At 35.6% G+C, this 23,417-nt stretch overlaps 1 protein-coding gene across 1 annotated transcript in view; it reads left to right on the forward strand.

The window, feature by feature from the left end:
- Positions 1-23,143, forward strand: part of RP2 (RP2 activator of ARL3 GTPase) — a 38,457-nt gene extending 15,314 nt beyond the window's left edge. Inside the window, exons 3-5 of the mRNA XM_068532908.1 lie at positions 3,945-4,059; positions 21,195-21,280; positions 22,658-23,143. Of these exons, the coding sequence (XP_068389009.1) occupies positions 3,945-4,059; positions 21,195-21,280; positions 22,658-22,741 (285 nt within the window). The 3' untranslated portion in view covers positions 22,742-23,143. The remainder of the gene's footprint in view (positions 1-3,944; positions 4,060-21,194; positions 21,281-22,657) is intronic.
- The last annotated feature ends 274 nt before the right edge of the window (positions 23,144-23,417 follow it).

The following is a 23,417-nucleotide window of genomic DNA, read 5'->3' on the forward strand; positions in this document are numbered from 1 at the left end:
ATTTATTTGGAGTTTTTAACTGTTTAAGGTATGGGAAAGGCATTTAGGCATACAACTTTTGGAGCCCGTTTTGACTGAGAGCAACCTCCACATTACTTTCCTTTGCCCTATTGCCATGAAGAGGAAGTTGGTGTGAAACAATGAGGTGGCAGCTGGGACAGCAGAGATTGTGGACTCATGAGCAGGGGCTTTTAGTGCTTTCAGGAGTAGAGAAGGGTTCTTTGGGTAGCAGCTTTCACTTGAAAAATAAATGGGGATGTGGAGGTTAGGGGCTCCAGAAGCAGCAGTTCCTCCAGTGGGGAGGCAGCAGTAGGATGTATTGATTAGCCATTAATCAGGCTTTCTTCAGAAAGAGTCTGTTTGAATTTAAAAATCAAACTTCCAGAAATGGAGAGGTGAATGGAAAACTCTTTTTGAATGGATTTTTTTTTTAAGTTGTAACACTTCTGTCAAAAGGAATGGTTTTAGAAAAAAAAAAACTAGAAAAATGACCACCTCTCTGTAGCTTATACATTCTACAATGTAGAAAACCCATGTCTGAAATCCACGAAGTATATCTGAGGTCCAGTTTTCAAAACAACAGAAGCCAAGTATAATCTTAAGACTTTGATATTTTCTTTCTTGATTATGCCAATCTGATAAAAATGTGCTATGGATCTGGTGAGATATAGAGAAAGTGCTCTGGCCTTTGAGCTATCTAATCACATGTTAATCCAACATCTGAGAGGTAAACATTTTCATTATACTGTATGGTGATTTTCTTAAAAATCTACATACAGTCTTCAAGAGAGGTAATTATTCAGGTTAAACTCCTTTTTGGTAGATAATGAGGAGAGGTCATAAAGAATGTACAGTACGTTTAAAGAAAAAAACCATCAAAACAAACACTGTCATTCTTCATGAGTTATCAGATGTTCTTAACCTTTTAACTTTTGATATCTGTTGTATGAAATGGCACTGTTGTGTGCACTTTTCGCAATATGACCAGGAAGAGTGATGTTCTTTAGATGTCCTTCTGGATTACAAAATAACTTAAATAAAAATCCAACAATAACAGTAACAAAAATGATGACAATAATAATAATAGCTAACAGTTAATATAGTGTTTATTATACGTCAGGTGACTGTTGTACAGTATTTAAGTGAATTAACTCACTTAATTCAGGAATAACCTATGAAATAGGTGCCATTGTGCCTCTTTATACAGATAAGAAAAATGAGCCACAGAGAAGGTAAGTAACTTGCAAAAGGTCACTTGCTGGTAAGTAGCAGAGCCATGATTTAAATCCAGGCAGTTTGGCTTTGTAGGCCATAGTCTTAACCCTTTTAAGCATGATGCTATTATGCTGCCTCAGTGGTAAAGGAAAGTTGATAAATGCCTGGTGGAGCTGGAATGTGACCGAAAGTGTGTGGAGGCAAGGCAGATACTACCCTCCAGCCTAGAAGGAAAAATCCTGGGACTTTTTGGCTAGAGTTATCCTAACTAATTCTGAAATCACAGAATTAAGAGAACAAAAAGAAGAAAACGCTAAGTACATGTGAAGAGGGTATCACAATGTGCTGAAAGACCAGTAACTTACATATCAAGAGAGCGATTACATATTTTTTAAAAAATGAAGCTCGAGTTCCCTGGAAAATATGTGTAGAAGCTAGTTAATGCTGAGACGGAAAAAAATGAAACTTGAGTCTTTTCTCGTATCATAACACAAATGTCTTAGAACAGCTTAGACTGGAACTGTGATTGCTAACTCTGGTTTTGTTAAACCCTAGGAGTAGCGCAGAATTTTGTTTCATAGTGTTTTCATAAATTAAACATATCATAATGATTTTTTAAGGTAGGAAGTGTAAAACTTGAGAGAGTAGGAAGTCCAGAAAAACTGGGTAAACCAGAAAGCACATTCCATAGGAGTCAAGAGAAGTTACTGGGCCTCGGTTTTCTTACCTAAAAATCAGATTTCTTGCTGCCTCTTAACTATATCACAGATAAGCACAGGATAAATTAAAGTAAAAGTAGTTTGAATTGTTTGGAAGTATTGTATAATTTAAGTTGGGTAGTTACGTCTATTTTCAAGTCTTTAAAAGTAGAAGAATTTTCATGAAAAAGAGTCTCTTCACATGTCTGCAGTGAAATATCAAAATAAATATACTAGTTTCATAGTTCATTGTTTTTAGGTAACAGTGTTTTGAATTAATCATCTTACTTTTGACAGTTTATGTGTCTGACTATAAAATGAGAGGTATTGAGCAGTCTAGAGAATTAGAAACAGATGTGGGATTGTTTCTGATAATTTAAGTAACTTTGCAGTCATTATCTGGCAGTGATGTTTATGTAATTTTCTGCTACTTTTGTATGGATGTTTCTCTTTTTCTGAGGCAGCATTGAGGGCTCTGGAAAAGGATTTGAGTTTGAATCCAATTTGATGAAATGGTATGGAATAACGTAGCCATAGAATGAAATACTATCAACCATTAAAACTGATTTTATAGTAGAATAGTTGGAAAATGTTCACAACCGAATAAGTGAAAATTTGTAGAATATTACGTATCTGATTTTTTTTTAAAGTAGATAAGTCTGGAGAGTTATATATACTAAAATGTTGACAGTTGTGGTTCTTTTTAGGAAGTGGATTAAGAGCAGGGTTTTCTTTTCTTGTTCGTAGCTCTATGGATTTTACATAAAACATGCATTATTTCTGTAATGGGGGAAAATTAAAACCGGAAGGGTAAAAGGAAGTATACCGGGACTTCCCTGGTGGTCCAGTGGTTAGGACTCCATGCTTCCACTGCAGGGGGCACGGGTTCCATCCCTGGTTAGGGGAACTAAGACTAAGATCCCACAAGCCACGCAGCGTGGCCAAAAAAAAAAAAAAAAGGAAGTATACCTATATAGCAGTGGCATCTTTGAGTGGTAGCACTTTGGTTGATATTTCTTTGTTTCTCTTTTTTATTTTTTAAATGTTTAAAAAAAATGTTCCGTATTGAGCCTATTTGTTACTTTTATAATTAAAAACTCAATAGGCTTTAATTGGTTGAATCGCTTTGCATTTTTAAAAACTTCTTTCATAATTATTAAAAAAATTAATGTGTACTCATTGTAGAGAACTGTAGAAATAAAGAAGAGTAGAAATAAGTTTAAATATCATCCATAATGTGCTGTACCTTGAATTGTCTTTGTAGGAATAATTTTTAATTTATTTAGTCCGTAATCAGTTTAATTGGGTTCAAGTCACAGCTCTGTCCCTTAAGAGTTGTGTGGCCATGGGCAGATTTCTTAACCACTCTGTGCTTTAGTTTCTCATCTGTAAAATGAGAGTAATAATAGTACCTGCCTCGTGAGAGGGTTAAACGTGTTTTACCTGTAGAACACATAAAACTGCCTGGCACATAGTAAGTACTCCATAAATGTATTCTAGCGTTATTGTGCTATACTATATATATTTGAATCATGCTTTTTAAAATTAACAGTATTATATAAGCTTTCCCCCTTTTATTATTTGCTATATTTAACAAGCTATGGTATTTTATCTTGTGAATGTACCATACTTTACTTAACCATTCTCCTCTCACTGGACAGTATCACCAAACTAAAGCTTCTGTTAGTTTCAGTCAACAAAATTTTTTTAATAAAGTTTAAAATTTTGAGGGCTAATTTACATTTATTTGACCCTTAATTGTAACAGTAGGCAGTACTAATTCTTTTTTTTTTTTTAACATCTTTGTTGGAGTGGCAGTACTAATTCTTAATCGGAACCACCCATCTGGAAGAAAGAATCTTGTGTATGTGAAAACTTGTTTATAGCAAACACCCTGAATTAATTACAGTTATAACTAAAACAAAAATCAGAGCACTGTGTTGTATTTTATACAGAAAAATTGTAGAATAGGAAAATATTGTTTTAGTCTCAGGTCATTTTAAAATGTAAATGAAATTTTATTTCCCACAGCTGGTTGGTAAAGGCTTTTTCCTGGTTCAGACAAAGGAGGTGTCAATGAAAGCTGAAGATGCTCAAAGGGTTTTTCGGGAAAAAGCACCTGACTTCCTTCCTCTTCTGAACAAAGGTACCTTCTGGATGATTGGTATACTTTTGTGGTTTTTCCCTTGACCTGTTGATTTGATTTACTCTTGCCTTTAGTATTTCTCTTACATTGTCTTCTCTTTGTCATTTGTTTTATGTTTTTCCTATTACTATTCAGAAATGTCAAAATTTCACATCATTCGAAAAGCCATATGTAATTACCTAGAAATTAGGCATTAGGTTTCTTTTTCCCTGTTCTATCATCTTCGTTCTTGAAAGTCACATTTTATTATTATGTATTTTATTATTTTAAATTATTATTTTATTATTATTATTGTACTATAGTGAGTGACCATTTCCTTCTCCCTGCCCAGAGTTACAAAGCACTTGATAAGGATTCTTTCTGCCTTCTTCAGTGTGCTTTGACCGTACTGGAAAAGGAATAAGAAATATAAATAAAACAGTATACTATTCTGTGTATTTAACACGATCTGATTAAGTTGTCAGATACCGGAAATATGTCTACAAACAGAGGAACTAGAGTTCCTGTGCCCTCCTGAAGTGTTGCTATTTGCCTCTATGTATTCTAGAAGACAGAGTACCGTTCATCTATTAGGGCAGGGACATTGTTTGCTCTAGGCTCATCAGGCTTTTCTTGACCGGCCTGAGCAAATATATATGGTAATAGGTAATGCTGATTGGATATACCCTAGAAAGAGGGCACATCTGCATTTACATGCTCTTTATGTATAAATAAGTTGTAATAAACTGCAAAAACCTGTATGAAAATATTGGAGGATTGTTAGGATAACTTTAATAACTAATGCTGGGTGCGATTTGGCCCTTAAGTATTAATGCGGTATTTCATATACTTTAGTGGTTACTCTAGTAGTACCAAGGACTGGCTCCAACCAGTGCATGAATCTATCCCAGATCATATATAGGAAATTATGACCCGGCTCCTTTGATGCAGCCATTTTGATATGGGAAAATTTGATGGAACCTTGGAAACAAATCTTTAAACTCTCAGCAGCTTTCAGAAATTGAATTAAGTAATAAGTGTGTGTAATAGACATCCTAAAGTGTGAGGATTAGGGATGAAGTGAGCATATGAGTAGGCCTAAATTAATGATTTATATACTTGTGTAATGTTAGTGAAGCGGTTTCGCAGAATTGCTCCAACCCAGCCATAATATGTGTTTAAGTCACATAACATTCCACATGGAAGAAATAAAATGTTCTGTTCCTGCAAAAAGTAGAACCAAAACCAATGGACAGATGTTATAGGAGTTTCAGCAAATAAGTATCATATAAACAGCTTTTAAAACCAGAGATGTCCATAGGAAGTGGTCACAGACTAATGAAGTCATGTCAAAAGGTCACAGGAGCCAGCTTGAAGGAGTCTCAAGAAGTTTCCACTGGCCAAATTTGGGACAATTTGAGCATCAAAAACAATAATGAAGGGAATTGATTAAACAACAATAGAAATCCATGCATCCATAGTGATAATAAAAAAGAGGGGAGAGGAAATTGGCACTGAACTATGGACCAGCGTGCCCAGTCTGCTTGGAATCAACCTAACTATATGGTCTACACGGATATCATGAATGACTGCTAGACATTCCCATGATCTAGAAGCTTCCTATCCTCTATTAAAAGAGGCACTCTTCCATTAGCTTGAAATGACCCTTTCTCCAGGACCCCAAATTGGCTCACAGTAATAATCAGTTTCTCACCTAAGTAGTCACAAATCTTCTGTTTAAAATTTGTTTTTATAATCTGAGAAATATCTCCATAAAACTCATCAGCCCATGCTTGTTATCTAATTTGAAAAATCAACAGTATTTAATGTATTCAGTTAATAAATGTGTATTAAGCACCAAAAAAGGGGGGGTGGGGGGGAGAGGGAATAAGGAAAGCTCTTCTGCTCTTTATAGAATACTCTGAGCTAATAAACGTAGAAGGAATGATAGACTTCAGAAATCACCATTTTCTAACCCCCGATGTAATAATTAATTCAGACAAAGGTTATCAGTGGATGCTAAAACTATTGGGGTAAAAGTTGATAAAAAGTAGGATACTTATACATTCTAATTCAAATGGGAAGTGTACCTTTAGAGCAGAGATTTGATGATCATCACACTAACCCAGTGATCAAACTTAGCATCACTGATGGCAGGGCAGCCTGACATTGTATTTCTCCTAATGTGATGCATTGAGAAATACACATCATCATCTATGAAGTATTCTTGCCAAAAATATTTTACCTGAATCTAATCGAGCCAAGACTTAATTTCTGGTTTATAGGAAAGAAAGGAAATCTGGAGACATGTTAAATGACACCATGAGGAAACTGAAACAAATTAAAAATAGAAGACATTTTACAAGATAACTGGCTAGGACTCTTCAGACAATGTCCTGGAAAACAGAAACAATGGGGGACTGTTCTGGATTAAAAGAAACCTAACAATTAAATGCAAGGAATGAACCTTAATTGGATTTTGGATTAGGGTGGGGTGAACGATAAAGCTGTAAAAGTCATTTTGGGGACAACTGGGGAAGTTTGAGGATGATATTTTGGAATTATTGTTGTATCCTTAAGTATGATAGTGGTACTGTGGTTACATAGGAGATGCATGCTGAAGTGTTATGATGTCTGCTATTTTCAAATGGCTCAGCAAAACAAAAAAGTGTGTGTGTTTGTGCATGTCTGTGTGTGCATGTGTGTGTATGTGTATAGTGTGTGGCAAAGCAAACGTGGCCAAATGTTAACATTTGATGGGTGTAAGTGAAGAGCAAATGGATGTTTGTTATTCTTTCAACTTTTCTATAATGTTTGGAATTTTTCAGAAGAAAAGTTGGGGAAAAATTTTAAGCTGCCCAATAGTGCATTGATTGATGTAGAATAATGAGCAGGCTGTCTGTGGAGATATTCCAGCAGGTGTTGGATGGATTGGGTCCTTATGTAAAAGTGGCCATCAGTCATTCTGAGGAGAGTTTCTCAGCCTCAGCACTGTTGACATTTTGGATAATTCTTTGCTGTGGTGGGCTGTCCTGTACATTATAGGATGTTTAGCAGCATCTCTGGCCTCTACTGACTAGGTACCAATAGCACACTGCCCCAATTATGGCAACCCAAAGTGTTTCCAGACATTGCGAAATGCCCCGTGGGGGACAAAATTGCTCCCAGTTGCAAACCACTGTTCTTAGCAGGGGGATGGACTTATTCTTTTGAAAATTCACTTTTATTTCAAATAGTTTATACTTTAGAGTCTGTAAGTTTTCCTCTTCTGTTAAAGTCGTCATAATTATTTCCTTTCAATTAATGAAGCTATTTGACAGCCTAATGAGAGAATTCATTGTGTTTTTCATCTTGAGAATCCAAATCTGACTGATTCTCAGAACCGTCTGGGGTGCTGTTAAAGATTTAAATTTCCACCTCCCACCCCAGAAAGACTGATTCAAATATCTCTGAGATATTCCCTTGGAATCTGCATTTTAAAAAGTTCCCCAGATGGTTCTGATGATTAGTCAGATTTGGGTTCCTTTGTTTTAGAGGGTCATTCATTCATTTATTCAACAAACATAGATGAGATCTGAGAAGTAGTAAAGGAGGAATCAGATTACATAGGGCCTTGTAGGCCACTGTAGAGACTGTGGCTTCTAGTTTGAGTGAGATGAGAATCTAGTAGACATTTTTGTTTTAAAATAAACTCTTTATATTGGAATAATTTTAGATTTTCAGAAAAATTGCAAAGGTAGTACAGAGAGTTTTGAAACTCACCTTCCTCTTATGTTAACATAAGCATGATAACATTTGTTGAAACTAAGAAATTTACATGGGTAAAATACTATTTACTCAAACTATAAACTTTATTCAAATTTCACTGGTTTTTTTTCACTTATGTCCTTTTTCTGTTCCAGAATTCAATCCAAGATCCCACATTGCATTTAGTCATTATGTCTCCTTAATCTCTTCTAATCTGTGACAGTTCCTTAGTCTTTCCTTGTTTTTCATAACCTTGAAATATTCGAGCAGTATTGGTAAGTTATTTTGTAGAATGTCCCTCAGTTTGCGTTTGTCTGGTGTTTTCTCTGGTTAGACTGGGGTTATGGGTTTTGGAGAAGAGGTGAAGTGCCCTTCTCATCACGTCACATCACATCACATCATAGGGCACATGATAGCAACATGACTTAATGCTGGTGATGTTGACCTTAGTGACTTGGTTCAGGTGGTATCTGCCAGGTTTCTTGTACACTGTAAAGTTCCTCTTTTCCCCTTTCTATACTCTTTGGAAGTTCTTTCTATGATCTTTGGAAGTTGAGTCACTAAGACCAGTCTACACTCAAGGAGAGGGAATTAAGCTCCACCTCCTAGAGAGGGGAGTATCTATATACATTATTTGGAATTCTGTAAGAAAGATTTGTCCCTTCTCTCCCATTTATTTATTCAGTCATTTATGTCTATCAGTAGGGACTCATAGATACATATTTTATTCTTTGGGTTATAGTCCAATACTATCAAATTGTTCCAGTTTTAGCCTTTGGGAGCTCTTTTAGGTTAGTTCCTCTGTCTCTTTGACATGCCTTTTATTTCTTTTTCTTGCATTATTATGTTGGCTAGGACTTCCACTATTATGCTGTGTAGAATAGTGAGAAGAGGACATCCTTGCCCTGTTTCTGATCTCAGGGTGAAAGTGTTCAGTCTCACCATTAAGAATGATGGTAGTTGTAGATTTTTCATACATATCTTTTATTAGACTGAGGGAGTTTCATTCTATTCATGGTTTGTTGAGGGTTTTTTTGGCTGTGTCAGTTCTTAGTTGCAGCACGTGGGATCTTTTCATTGCAGTGCACGGGCTCTTCATTGCAGCGCAAGGGCTTCTCTCTAGTTGTGGCGTGTGGGCTCCAGAGCATGCAGGCTCAGTAGTTGCGGCATGCAGGCTCTCTAGTTGTGGCACGCAGGCTCAGTAGTTGTGGCACTCGGGCTTAGTTGCCCTGCAGCATGTGGGATCTTAGTTCCCCGACCAGGGGTTGAACCCGCATCCCTTGCATTGAAAGGTGGATTCTTAACCACTGGACCACCAGGGAAGTCCCTGTTGAGTTTTTATCACACATGATGTTGAATTTTGTTGAATGCCTTTTCTGTATTTATTGAGATGATCATGTTTTTTTATTATTGAGTCATTTAATCTGGTGAGTGACTTTTGTTAATTTTGAATGTTGAACCAACCTTGTATTCCTGAGATGCACCCCGTTGATCATGATGTTTTATCCCTTTAATATATTGCTGGATTCAATTTGCTAATATTTTATTGTAGATTTTTACATCTTTGTCCATGAAGCGTATTGGTTTGTGGTTTTCTTTTCCTGTAGTATCTTTCTCTGGCTTTGATATTAGTGTAATGCTGGCCTCATAAAATGAGTTGAGAAGTATCCTTCTTCTTCTGTGATCTTGGAGAGATTATAGAGAATTAGTATCATTTCTTCCTTAAATGTCTGGTAGAATTTGCCAGTGAAACCCATCTGGGCCTGAAGACTTGGGGGGAAGATTTTTAGCCATACACTTTATTTATTTATTACATAGAGAGCTCTTCAAGATATATTTGTCTTCTTGGGTGAATTTTGATAGTTTTTGTCTTTTGGGGAATTGTTTCATTTCATCTGAGTTATCAAATTTATAGGTGTAGAGTTTATAGTATTTCATTATTATTAATGTATGTAGGATCAGTAGTGATGTCCTTCTTATACTCCTGTTGGTGACTTGAGGCCTCTCCCTCTCCCATTGGCCTCGATAGAGGTTTATCACTTTATTGATAATTTCAAAGAAGCAGCTTTTTATTTTATTGATTTTCTCTATTGTTTTTCTCTTTTCAGTTTCATTGGTTTCTGCTCTAATATTTATTTCCTTCCTTTCATTTGCTTTAGGTTTAATTTGCTCTTCTTTCTCTAGTTTCTTAAGATTTAAGTTTGGGTTACTGATTTCTTCTTTTCTAATAGAGTGATTCTCGTTACTCACAGTAAGTCTGTTCTATAAAGTTGCTGTGAACACTGAATCAGTGAGTACTGAATTGCTACTCCTAGGAGAAATGCAGGGCTAGGTTCCTGCAAGTCTCTGGTCACAACATTTCTTTCAACCAATCAGTATAACCTTGTTGTATGTGTGTTTCTGCTTAAAGACACCTCATTTAGTATATGTTTTTGATTCATTAACATTGAACTCACAGCCAGCAGCACTGTAACTTGTGCCTGAATGAAGCTTATCTAACAGACATTTTCTTTGTAAGGCACATCACAGGTTTCCTAAGCTTAGGAACATTAGACTGTACTTGAGCACTACATTTGAAGGCCATTTTAAACACTGATATTACCAGCAAAAAGTATAAAAATGTGGCACTAGATGGACTGTGAAAAGGCCACTTGTTTACAGAATGAATGCTGAAACAAGAAGGCAGAGCATCACTTTGTTCAAATTTACCTGGAAACATGCATGTCAGGCAGCTCATATTTTTTGCCACTTTGTGTGTGTCCATGAATGACCATGAAAAGACAAGTATTGATTTTGAGTAAAATATTTTACCTATTTGGTAAAATAAATTTTACCAAGTAAGCAATTACCAAATAAGGAATCCACAAATAATGAGGATTGACTGTATATGTATTTTGTGTTAGAAATTTTCCTTTAAGTGCTGCTTTAGCTGCATTCTGCCAATTTTGATATGATGTATTTTCATTTAATTCAGGGTTTGGCAAAGTATGGCCTACTGTACATTTTTTAAATGAAGTTTTATCAGAGCATAGCCACACTCATTCTTTTATTTATTATGTTTTGCTGCTATTGCACTGTAACAGCAGAGATGATTAGTTGTGACAGACATTGTATGGCTCACTAAGCCTAAAATATTTCCCATCTGGCCCTTTACAGAAAAAGTGTGCTGACCCCTGATGTAGTAGTTTCCCTTGAGACTTTTCACTTGATCCATGGATAATTTAGAAGTATAATGTTTAATTTCCAAACATTTGGGAGATTGTCCAGATGTGTTTCTATTACTGATTTCTAGATTAATGCTGTTATGGTCTGAAAACTCACATTGTATTATTTCTATTTTCTTTAATAAGTTAAGGCTTGTTTTCTGGAACAGAATATAGTCTATCTTGGTGAATAATCTATGTGCAGGTGAGAAGAATATATAATCTGCTTTTGTTTGCTGAAATGTTCTATAAATGTCCACTAGGTCGGTTTGGTTGATAGCGCTATTCAGGTCATCTATATCCTTACTGATTTTCTGCCTACTTGCTCTATGAATTAAAGAGAGGAGTGTCAAAGTCTTCAACTGTAATTGTAGATTCGTCTATTTCTTTTTTCAGACTCTATCAGATTTTGCCTTGTGAATTTGGAAACTCTGTCGTTAGGTGCATACACATCTAGGATTATGTCTTCTTGAAGAATCCTTTATTATTATGTAATGTCCCTCTTTGTCTCTGATAATCTTCCTTGTTCTGAAATCTGCTTTGTCTGAAATACAGCTACTCCAGCTTTTGTTTGGTTGTTAGTGTTTCATCATAAAGCTTTATCCCTTTTCTTTTAACTTATCAAAGTCTGTGTATCTAAAGTGAATTTTTTGTAGACAGCATATAGTTGGTTCTTGCTTTTCAATCCAATTTGACAGTCTCTGTCTTTTTTTTTTTTTTTTTTTTGGCTGCCTTGGGTCTTCGTTGCTGCCCCCGAGCTTTCTCTAGTTGCAGTGAGCAGGGGCTACTCGTCGTTGCGGTGCACGGGCTTCTCATTGCAGTGGCTTCTCTTGTTGCCGAGCATGGGCTCTAGGCACGTGGGCTTCAGTAGTTGTGGCTCGCAGGCTCAGTAGTTGTGGCTTGTGGGCTCTAGAGCGCAGGCTCAGTAGTTGTGGCGCACGGGCTTAGTTGCTCCGCGGCACGTGGGATCTTCCCGGACCAGGGCTCGAACCCGTATCCCCTGCATTGGTAGGCGGATTCTTAACCACTGCACCACCAGGGAAGTCTGTCTTTAACTGGTGTGTTTGCACCATTCATATTGAAAGGGATTGATATCGTTGGATCAATATCTACGATCTTGCTAGCTGCTTTCTGTTCCATTTGTTCTTTGTTTTTTGTTACCTCTTTTTCTGTTTAATTGGGTATTTTTTAATGATTCCATTTTACCTCCCCTAGTGACTTATTATTTATACCTCTTTTCCTAAATCTTATTTAATGGTCACCTTTGATTTTACAGTATACATATTTAAATAATTTGAGTCCACCTTATAATAATATTATACCACATCACCTGTAGTATATAAGGACCTAAGAACATCATATTCTCAAATCTTCCTTCCCATCCTTGTGTCACTGTTATATATTTTACTATTACATATGCTGTAAACACCTAATGCATTGTTCACATTATTACTTTAAACTGTCAGTTATTTTTAGAACAATTAAAAATAAGAAAAATATAGACATATTACTGGAGGTTTTAGAGCATATGAATGCCATGGTCCCTTTAAAATGTAGCTTTTATCATTCTGGTTACTCTGAGGGGAGAAACAGAGAGACCAGCTGGGAGGCTGTTGCTGTAACCTAATTGAGATGTGACAGTGACTTGTTCCAAGGTCATGTTAAATAACACAGAAGAGTTCATTAGATAGGATATCCAGAAATCTTTTTTGTTTACTTCGAAGTCTCACAACTTTTTCATGACAATTCAAATATTTAGATTTAAAGCTACTGCAAGCTATTTGATAAGACAGTCACATTAAAACAGTAAAAAGGGGCTTCCCTGGTGGCGCAGTGGTTGAGAATCTGCCTGCCAATGCAGGGGACACGGGCTCGAGCCCTGGTCTGGGAAGATCCCACATGCCACGGAGCGACTAGGCCCGTGAGCCACAACGACTGAGCCTGCGCGTCTGGAGCCTGTGCTCCGCAACAAGAGAGGCCACAGCAGTGAGAGGCCGGCGCATCGCGATGAAGAGTGGCCCCCGCTTGCCACAACTAGAGAAAGCCCTCACAGAAACGAAGACCCAACATAGCCAAAAATAAATAAATAAATAAAAATTTAAAAAAAAAAAAAAAAACAGTAAAAACATGACCAGTGATCTTGTTGACCTCATAATTCAGTTTGAAATAGTCACTTGAAGTAATCACTTTGAAGTAATTGTAGTCCTCATCATTAGATAGAGAGACAAATAGAACTGCTTAAAAAGCGCATTGTTGGTGGTGTAGTTTTTTTTAAATTTAGGGTCCACACATGTTAATCAAAACTGCTGCACTTGTCCGCCTTTTCTGTTGATGTTTCTTTGCTGGCAAATTAAGTCACTTATTGGAAGTTCTTCATATCCTATTCAAAGGATAGCAACCAAGTTACATACTTGGGTAATTCTACCAAAATTGTATTTCTGAATTCTAGATTATATTGTCTTTGTAGAATACAGGAACTTTCAGTAATAAATGTCTGACTTTAAAAGATATATCTACTGTATTTCTTTTAGTGATCCTGAATAAAAGCATATTCCATTCTACCTTAATTCAAACTTTCTACTCTCTGCAAAACTGGAAACCCTACATTATCAAATTTTTCTTTTTAGTTCAATATTTTTTCGGTTTGAAATGCTTTTTAAACTCTTTTTTGCAAATTTCCAAATGTACTGTTTCTACTCAGAAGCAGCTTCCAATGACCCCATGTGTACCCATCCCCCAGTTTTATCAACCTTTTGCCATACTTTAAAAAATAATCTATATATTCTCCTTTTTGCTGAAATATTTTAATCAAATTTTGATATGTCTTGTCATTTCATCCCTAAATATTTCAGTATGTGTCTTAAACAAAGTGAAATTAAAAATGAATGTTTTCTAGTAACAGTTTTATTAAGATATATTTTATATACCATAAGATTTATACCATAACAATTTGACAGCTACACAAATGTTTTCTTAAGTGGGGTGTATTATCACGTCTAACATGATTAACAATGTCTTAATATCATCAACTAATTAGTCCATGTTCAAATTTCCCTAATTGTCTAAAAACATTCTTTATGTATTTTTACAGTTAATTTGATCCAGATCTAAAACTGGCCCACTCACTCACTGTATGTGGTTGTTTTGTATCTTATATCGCTCTTAACCAGAAACAGGTGTTCCATCCTTCCCTGTTTGTTTCGTGCATTCGTCTTGTAAAAGAAATGTGGTCAGTTGTCCTGTAGTACGCATGGGTTTGTTTAATTTGTTCCTCTATAGTTCTTGTAGATTAGAAGTTAAATCAAAGCCTTGTTTACACTCAGGTTTAGTTTTTTGGGGGGAATATTTCACAGGTGGTACTATTTCCTATAATGAGAAGGCACATAATATTTGATTGTTGTACTTCTAGTGATGCCAATATTGTTAGGCTCAGGTGGTGACAGTCTTTTTATTGTAGAGTTTCCTGTCAGTCTTCCCTATGGGATGCTAAAGCCATTGATGATTGTTGCCTGATCCAGTTATTTTATTAGGAGTTTCAAAATGATCATTTTCTAATTGTGTCATTACTTCTGCATTTATTAATGGATGTTAACAGAACTTCTCCTCGTACGCTGAGCTGTTTGGCTAACTTGAAATATGCTTCATATCAGAAAAGCAGAGTAAATAAAGGAGAAATAATTAAGCATCGATTTTCAGAGTAAAAAGTCGGTGCCCGAGCAACCTATAGTGGTGTCCAGTGAATTTTGTTTGTTTGTGTCTTTTCTGAATATCATTATGAGCTCATGACTTTATATATTCAGTATGTTTTGATAAATTGCAGGCATTATTCCTTCTGATCTCACCATGTCTCATCTTTGGTCATTAGGAGCCTCTTCAAGCTGGCTCCTGTATCCTTTTGATAAAACCCTATTGGCCTTTGATAGCCTCATTGCTTTTTGGCTCAACATGATATTCGAGGTTGATCTTACCCATTTCTTGCCCCAGACATAGAATCATCCATTTTTCTGAGAAAATATTCCCCAGTTACCTTCTTTTCTTTACTCAGTACCCATCTTGATCTATATACTGTGATACTGCAAAACTCATACTTAAACTTGTTCTCTGTATCTAATTGTACAGTCGACTGTGATATATCCTGCCTTTTCTATATTTGTTGTCTGTATTAAATCACAAGCCTTTTCTCTCCTTCTTGTGCCTTGTTCTGTGGCACATGACTACATTCACCTTAGTATTTCATTCCTTAATACTTCATTTTTCTCTCTTGCTCCATATTGTTGAATAGATTTATGTCTTTTTTTTGAATTTTAGAATTTTATTTTATTTATTATTTTATACAGCAGGTTCTTATTAGTCATCAGTTTTATACAGATCAGTGTATACATGTCAATACCAATCGCCCAATTCATCACACCAGCACCACCACCACCCCGCCGCTTTCCCCCCTTGGTGTCCATACGTTTCTTCTCCACATCTGTGTCTCAATTTCTGCCCCGCAAACTGGTTCATCTGTACCATTTTTCTAGGTTCCATATGTATGCGTTAATATACGATATTTGTTTTTCTCTTTCTGACTTACTTCCCTCTGTATGACAGTCTCTAGATCCATCCATGTCTCAACAAATGACTCAATTTCGTTCCTTTTTATGGCTGAGTAATATTCCATTGTATATATGTACCACATCTTCTTTATCCATTCATCTGTCGATGGGCATTTAGGTTGCTTCCATGTCCTGGCTATTGTAAATAGAGCTGCAACGAACATTTTGGTACATGACTCTTTTTGAATTATGGTTTTCTCAGGGTATATGCCCAGTAGTGGGATTGCTGGGTCGTAGTTCTATTTTTAGTTTTTTAACGAACCTCCGTACCATTCTCCATAGTGGCTGTATCCATTTACATTCCCACCAACAGTGCAAGAGGGTTCCCTTTTCTCCACACCCTCTCCAGCATTTGTTGTTTGTAGATTTTCTGATGATGCCCATTCTACCTGGTGTGAGGTGGTACCTCATTGTAGTTTTGATTTGCGTTTCTCTAATGATTAATGATGTTGAGCATTCTTTCATGTGTCTGTTGGCAATCTGTATATCTTCTTTGGAGAAATGTCTATTTAGGTCTTCTGCCCATTTTTGGATTGGGTTGTTTGTTTTTTTGATATTGAGCTGCATGAGCTGTTTATATATTTTGGAGATTAAGCCTTTGTCCGTTGATTCGTTTGCAAATATTTTCTCCCATTCTGAGGGTTGTCTTTTCATCTTGTTTATGGTTTCCTTTGCTGTGCAAAAGCTTTGGAGTTTCATTAGGTCCCATTTGTTTATTTTTGTTTTTATTTCCATTACTCTAGGAGGTGGATCAAAAAAGATCTTGCTGTGATTTATGTCAAAGAGTGTTCTGCCTATGTTTTCCTCTAAGTGTTTTATAGTGTCTGGTCTTACGTTTAGGTCTCTAATCCATTTTGAGTTTATTTTTGTGTATGGTGTTAGGGAGTGTTCTAATTTCATTCTTCTACGTGTAGCTGTCCAGTTTTCCCAGCACCACTTACTGAAGAGACTGTCTTTTCTCCATTGTATATCCTTGCCTCCTTTGTCATAGATTAGTTGACCATAGGTGTGTGGGTTTGTCTCTGGGCTTTCTATCTTGTTCCATTGATCTATGTTTCTGTTTTTGTGCCAGTACTATATTGTCTTGATTACTGTAGCTTTGTAGTATAGTCTGAAGTCAGGGAGTCTGATTCCTCCAGCTCCATTTTCTCCCTCAAGACTGCTTTGGCTATTCGGGGTCTTTTGTGTCTCCATACAGATTTTAAGATTTTTTGTTCTAGTTCCGAAAAAAATGCCATTGATAATTTGATAGGGATTGCATTGAATCTGTAGATTGCTTTGGGTAGTATACTCATTTTCACAATATTGATTCTTCCATCCAAGAACATGGTATATCTCTCCATCTGTTGGTATCATCTTTAATTTCTTTCATCAGTGTCTTATAGTTTTCTGCATACAGGTCTTTTGTCTCCCTAGGTAGGTTTATTCCTAGGTATTTTATTCTTTTTGTTGCAGTGGTAAAGGGGAGTGTTTCCTTAATTTCTCTTTCAGATTTTTCATCATTAGTGTATAGGAATGTGAGAGATTTCTGTGCATTAATTTTGTATCCTGCTACTTTACCAAATTCATTGATTAGCTCTAGTAGTTTTCTGGTGGCATCTTTAGGATTCTCTATGTATAGTATCATGTCATCTGCAAACAGTAACAGCTTTACTTCTTCTTTTCCTATTTGTATTCCTTTTATTTCTTTTTCTTCTCTGATTGCTGTGGCTAGGACTTCCAAAACTATGTTGAATAATAGTGGTGAGAGTGGGCAACCTTGTCTTGTTCCTGATCTTAGAGGAAATGCTTTCAGTTTTTCACCATTGACAATGATGTTTGCTGTGGGTTTGTCGTATATGGCCTTTATTGTGTTGAGGTAGGTTCCCTCTATGCCCACTTTCTGGAGAGTTTTTATCAGAAATGGGTGTTGAATTTTGTCAAAAGCTTTTTCTGCATCTATTGAGATGATCATATGGTTTTTATTCTTCCATTTGTTAATATGGTGTACATTGATTGATTTGCATATATTGCGTATACTGAAGAATCCTTGCATCCCTGGGATAAATCCCACTTGATCATGGTGTATGATCCTTTTAATGTGTTGTTGGATTCTGTTTGCTAGTATTTTGTTGAGAATTTTTGCATCTATATTCATCAGTGATATTGGTCTGTAATTTTCTCCTTTTGTAGTATCTTTGTCTGGTTTTGGTATCAGGGTGATGGTGGCCTCATAGAATGAGTTTCGGAGTGTTCCTTCCTCCTCAATTTTTTGGAAGAGTTTGAGAAGGATGGGTGTTAGCTCTTCTCTAAATGTTTGATAGAATTCACCTGTGAAGCCGTCTGGTCCTGGACTTTTGTTTGTTGGAAGAGTTTTAATCACAGTTTCAATTTCATTACTTGTGATTGGTCTGTTCATATTTTCTATTTCTTCCTGGTTCAGTCTTGGAAGATTATACCTTTCTAAGAATGTGTCCATGTCTTCCAGGTTGTCCATTTTATTGGCATAGAGTTGCTTGTAGTAGTCTCTTAGGATGCTTTGTATTTCTGCGGTGTCTGTTGTAACTTCCTGTTTTTCATTTGTAATTTTATTGATTTGAGTCCTCTCCCTCTTTTTCTTCATGAGTCTGGTTAATGGTTTATCAGTTTTGTTTATCTTCTCAAAGAACCAGCTTTTAGTTTTATTGATGTTTGCTATTGTTTTCTTTGTCTCTATTTCATTTATTTCTGCTCTGATCTTTATGATTTCTTTTCTTCTGCTAACTTTGGGTTTTGTTTGTTCTTCTTTCTCTAGTTCCTTTAGGTGTAAGGTTAGATTGTTTATTTGAGATTTTTCTTGTTTCTTGAGGTAGGCTTGTATTGCTATAAACTTCCCTCTTAGAGCTGCTTTTGTTGCATCCCATAGGTTTTGGATCGTCGTGTTTTCGTTGTCATTTATCTCTAGGTATTTTTTGATTTCCTCGTTGATTTCTTCAGTGATCTCTTGGTTATTTAGTAACGTATTGTTTAGCCTCCATGTGTTTGTGTTTTTTACTTTTTTTCCCTGTAATTCATTTCTAATCTCATAGCGTTGTGGTCAGAAAAGATGCTTGATATGATTTCACTTTTCTTAAATTTACTGAGGCTTGATTTGTGACCCAGGATGTGATCTATCCTGGAGAATGTTCCATGCGGACCTGAGAAGAAAGTGTAATCTGCTGTTTTTGGATGGAATGTCCTACAAATATCAATTAAATCTATCTGGTCTATTGTTTCATTTAAAGCTTCTGTTTCCTTATTTATTTTCATTTTGGATGATCTGTCCTTTGGTGTAAGTGAGGTGTTAAAGTCCCCCACTATTATTGTGTTACTGTTGATTTCCTCTTTTACAGCTGTTAGCAGTTGCTTTAGGTGTTGAGGTGCTCCCATGTTGGGTGCATATATACTTATAATTGTTATATCTTCTTCTTGGATTAATCCCTTGATCATTATGTAGTGTCCTTCTTTTGTCTGTTGTAATAGTCTTTGTTTAAAAGTCTATTTTGTCTGATATGAGAATTGCTACTCCAGCTTTCTTTTGATTTCCATTTGCATGGAATATCTTTTTCCATCCCCTCACTTTTAGTATGTATGTGTCTCTAGGTCTGAAGTGGGTCCCTTGTAGACAGCATATATATGGGTCTTGTTTTTGTATCCATTCAGCAAGCCTGTGTCTTTTGGTTGGAGCATTTAATCCATTCACGTTTAAGGTAATTATCGATATGTATGTTCCTATGACCATTTTCTTAATTGTTATGGGTTTGTTTTTGTAGGTCCTTTTCTTCTCTTGTGTTTCCCACTTAGAGAAGTTCCTTTAGCATTTGTTGTAGAGTGGGTTTGGTGGTGCTGAATTCTCTTAGCTTTTGCTTGTCTGTAAAGCTTTTGATTTCTCCATCGAATCTGAATGAGATCCTTGCTGGGTAGAGTAATCTTGGTTGTAGGTTCTCCTCTTTCATCACTTTAAGTATATCATGTCACTCCCTTCTGGCTTGTAGAGTTTCTGCTGAGAAATCAGCTGTTAACCTTATGGGAGTTCCCTTGTATGTTATTTGTCGTTTTTCCCTTGCTGCTTTCAATAATTTGTCTTTAATTTTTGCCAATTTGATTACTGTGTGTCTTGGTGTGTTTCTCCTCGGGTTTATCCTGCCTGGGACTCTCTGTGCTTCCTGGACTTGGGTGGCTTTTTCCTTTCCCATGTTAGGGAAGTTTTCGACTATAATCTCTTCAAATATTTTCTCGGGTCCTTTCTCTCTCTCTTCTCCTTCTGGGACCCCTATAATGCGAATGTTGTTGCGTTTCATGTTGTCCCAGAGGTCTCTTAGGCTGTCTTCATTTGTTTTCATTCTTTTTTCTTTATTCTGTTCTGCGGCAGTGAGTTCAACCATTCTGTCTTCCAGGTCACTTATCCGTTCTTCTGCCTCAGTTTTTCTGCTATTGATTCCTTCTAGTGTAGTTTTCTTTTCAGTTATTGTATTGTTCATCTGTGTTTGTTTGTTCTTTAATTCTTCTAGGTCTTTGTTAATCATTTCTTGCATCTTCTCAATCTTTGCCTCCATTCTTTTCCCGAGGTCCTGTATCATCTTCATTATCGTTATTCTGAATTCTTTTTCTGGAAGGTTGCCTATCTCCACTTCATTTAGTTGTTTTTCTGGGGTTTTATTGTGTTCCTTCATCTGGTACATAGCTCTCTGCCTTTTCTCCTTGTCTATCTTTCTGTGAATGTTGTTTTCGTTCCACAGGCTGCAGGATTCTGGATTTATGTCTTTTGTAAGAAATTTGTAATTTCCTGGAGGTCAGGACTTCTCCATTACTGAAGGAGATAAAAAGCAAATCTATTAGGAATATAGTGATAGTGGAAAAAATTTTAATTGAATTGAAAGGCTTGTTTTGTTTGGTTCACTTACAACCATGTTTGCCAACAGTTTGACAACAGTAGTTCCAATGCTACATTTAAATCCAGGCCAAACTGAATCACGAATCTTTGTACCAGAATTTAAAGTACAGGTGGTTTAAAAGTAATCAAATTAAGTATGGGAAAGGAGGCACAAATATTCTATTCGGAGAATTAAAAAATAAAAACTTGGTCGTTGGTTCTAGAATATAATATTATGGCACATTCAAGAAAAATACTTTCAGATGGTCATTACTTTTGGTGCCTGGCCTCAATTCCTACTTGGCTAAGCTTCATTATTGGTGGCCCAGAACTTGGCTGGTAAGTAGGAGAGTTGGAAGCAAGACTAGCTGCCTAGCAAAATGATTTGAATAGCTTCTGATCTTATTTGTCATTTTATCAACTATTTTTTGTAGTTTTTATGGTTTTCGTAGAAGTATGAAAACCAGAAAAGCCAGACTGTTTACAACACTTAAAAGTGTGACACTAGTCCTATAATGGCACTGAAGCTACTTGTCATGTGATGAGACTCTATGTTAATTTGTTTTATGATTAGAGTAGGAAGTAGCTGAAGTGACGTGTCCCATCTGTCTATTCCCTTCTTTCTTTTCTCTTACCCCCAAAGAAGAGGCTGAAGATTCTTCAGGGAAGAATAAAAAGATTAATTTGAGAATAGATTTATATTCACGTTAAGACAACACTTCTTGGGTTTGCTTATAGGTCCTGTTATTGCCTTGGAGTTCAATGGAGATGGCGCTGTAGAAGGATGTCAACTTATTGTCAATGAGATATTCAGTGGGACCAAGGTACAAGATTTTATTGACTATATTTCATTCAGACCTTTCCTTTCCTTTCCTTTTCCTTACAATTAAATAGTATTTTCAGCACATCATGATTTTTAGAATTTATGGTAAATAATTGGGAGCTAAGCTTTGGTTTTTCCTTGCCAAACTAAAATTTTAATAGCTTAAAAATTTACAAAGTAAGTATCTACTTATTAAAAACCTTCAATAATACATGTTTCTAAAGTAAAATATCTCACCAAATGTCTCTTCAAGTTCTTCTTTTTTTAAAAGTAGTGGTATGTTGAAAATGTTATATTTTTAAGATTGTATACTTTAGATGGACAATCCTATTGACCAGTGTTCATTTTCATTTGCTTCAGTAATACTTGATCAAAACTTGAACTTGAGCTATATCTAGAAATCACTACATGTAGGTATTTTCTAGATATGGTTGATGAGGTTGCTGTATCTGAAAATTTCAAACTTAAACAACTTAATATAGCTTAAAAACCAAATATATAAGAGGACTAAATGAGTATATATAACTGGGTTTTTTTGATAAGTATCTGAGAGGAAATTTTTGATTTTGTAGTCTGATTTGGCTTATGGTCCCTTGAATTTGCATAATTTAAAGTACTTTGTTTTTTGTCTCATTTTATCATCACAGCAGTACTAAGGGAGAGGGCAAATCAGATTGAATAGAAAAGGAAGAAGAGAGAAAATGGTTATATGATTTGGAGTTTTTAGATCTGAATGAGTTAAAGATTATCTAATCCAACTTTCTCATTTTACACATGTGGAAACTGAGCCCAGAGAGGTTTATTAAATTGTCAGCATCATACAGCTAGTTTATGATAAAGCTAAATAGAACCCAGGTCTCCTCTAATTTCTGGCTGACATTTATAAAAGCTGTTTTTGAAGGGTTCTATTGAGTACTGCTTTGTTGATGTTTGGAAAATAGTTAATTTAAAATTAGTAATATATCTTTAGCAGCTTTGAAAAAGATAATCTCAAGTTTTGCTTCTCGGCCTATTGAGATTCTTATTTAGAAAATAGAAGAAATTAAGAGTTCTTTAAATAAATCTCTTTATTCGTAGCTTTCATAATATTGACTGTTACATATTTTAAAAACTGAAATTCCAAGTGTAATAAAATACAACTGAAGTATTATGAAAGCAAAGATCTTAATTATATCATAAGTGCTTTTAAAGGAGCTCAATTGCATCATAGCTTTTGAAACTATATTTCATGAATTCTACAGAAAATCCGCAAATATTATAAATGATGTACTTGAATTTCTTTTAAATAGCAAGCCTGTGACTGTTCTGTGAAGAACATGGGCTTTGGAATTTGGGGATTACTAGCATGTATTTTTTGTCTCTTTTATGTTTAACATAGATGTTTGTATCAGAAAGCAAGGATGCGGCATCTGGAGATGTAGACAGCTTCTACAACTTTGCTGATATACAAATGGGAAAATGAAGTGCAATGTGGAACCAAGGACTTGATTTTAAGCCCTTTTCAATTTGTGTATTAGCAATGTTTTTTTTTGCTGATGCTAAAATTGTTAGTCATTTTTAAAATAAGTTGTTGAATACTGCATCATTTAGTTGAGGTTCAAAAAGAGTTCACTTTAAATTAAGTAGTTTTAATCAGCTTAAAAACCATTTAACCCAGTTCAGTGAGCTTGTAGGTTTTGTTTCTCTGCATATGATACTGTTATTAGAAAATAGAAGTGGCTAACAGTTCATGATTTTAGTCCTAATTAAACGTTCTTTCAAATCTCTAATTTACACTTTCCTCAGTACTCCATGATATTTGAGAATATATTCCATTGCTTATTTTCTTTTTTAATTTAGAAGGATTCATTACTAGCAGATCAGTTAGAATGAACCTATGCGCATTTTTTTCATGTATATACATCCAGTTAAATATTTGCTTCCTAGTTGCATAATATGGCAAATGAAATTTTGTATACAGAGTTGACATAATACTTTGTAAATTAAGTTTTTTAAATTAATAGGTATTTGATAACCAGTTTTGCAAGTAACTCTACTAACTGATGTTGGTATAGCTGTTTAAAGACTACTTTGTGAGTAGTATGATTATTTGAATAAATTCCACATTGTTTAGTTTTTGAATACAACTGCTAGATGAC

The sequence above is a fragment of the Eschrichtius robustus genome, chromosome X (genome assembly GCF_028021215.1).
Source record: "Eschrichtius robustus isolate mEscRob2 chromosome X, mEscRob2.pri, whole genome shotgun sequence".
Taxonomy (NCBI): Eukaryota; Metazoa; Chordata; class Mammalia; order Artiodactyla; family Eschrichtiidae; genus Eschrichtius; species Eschrichtius robustus.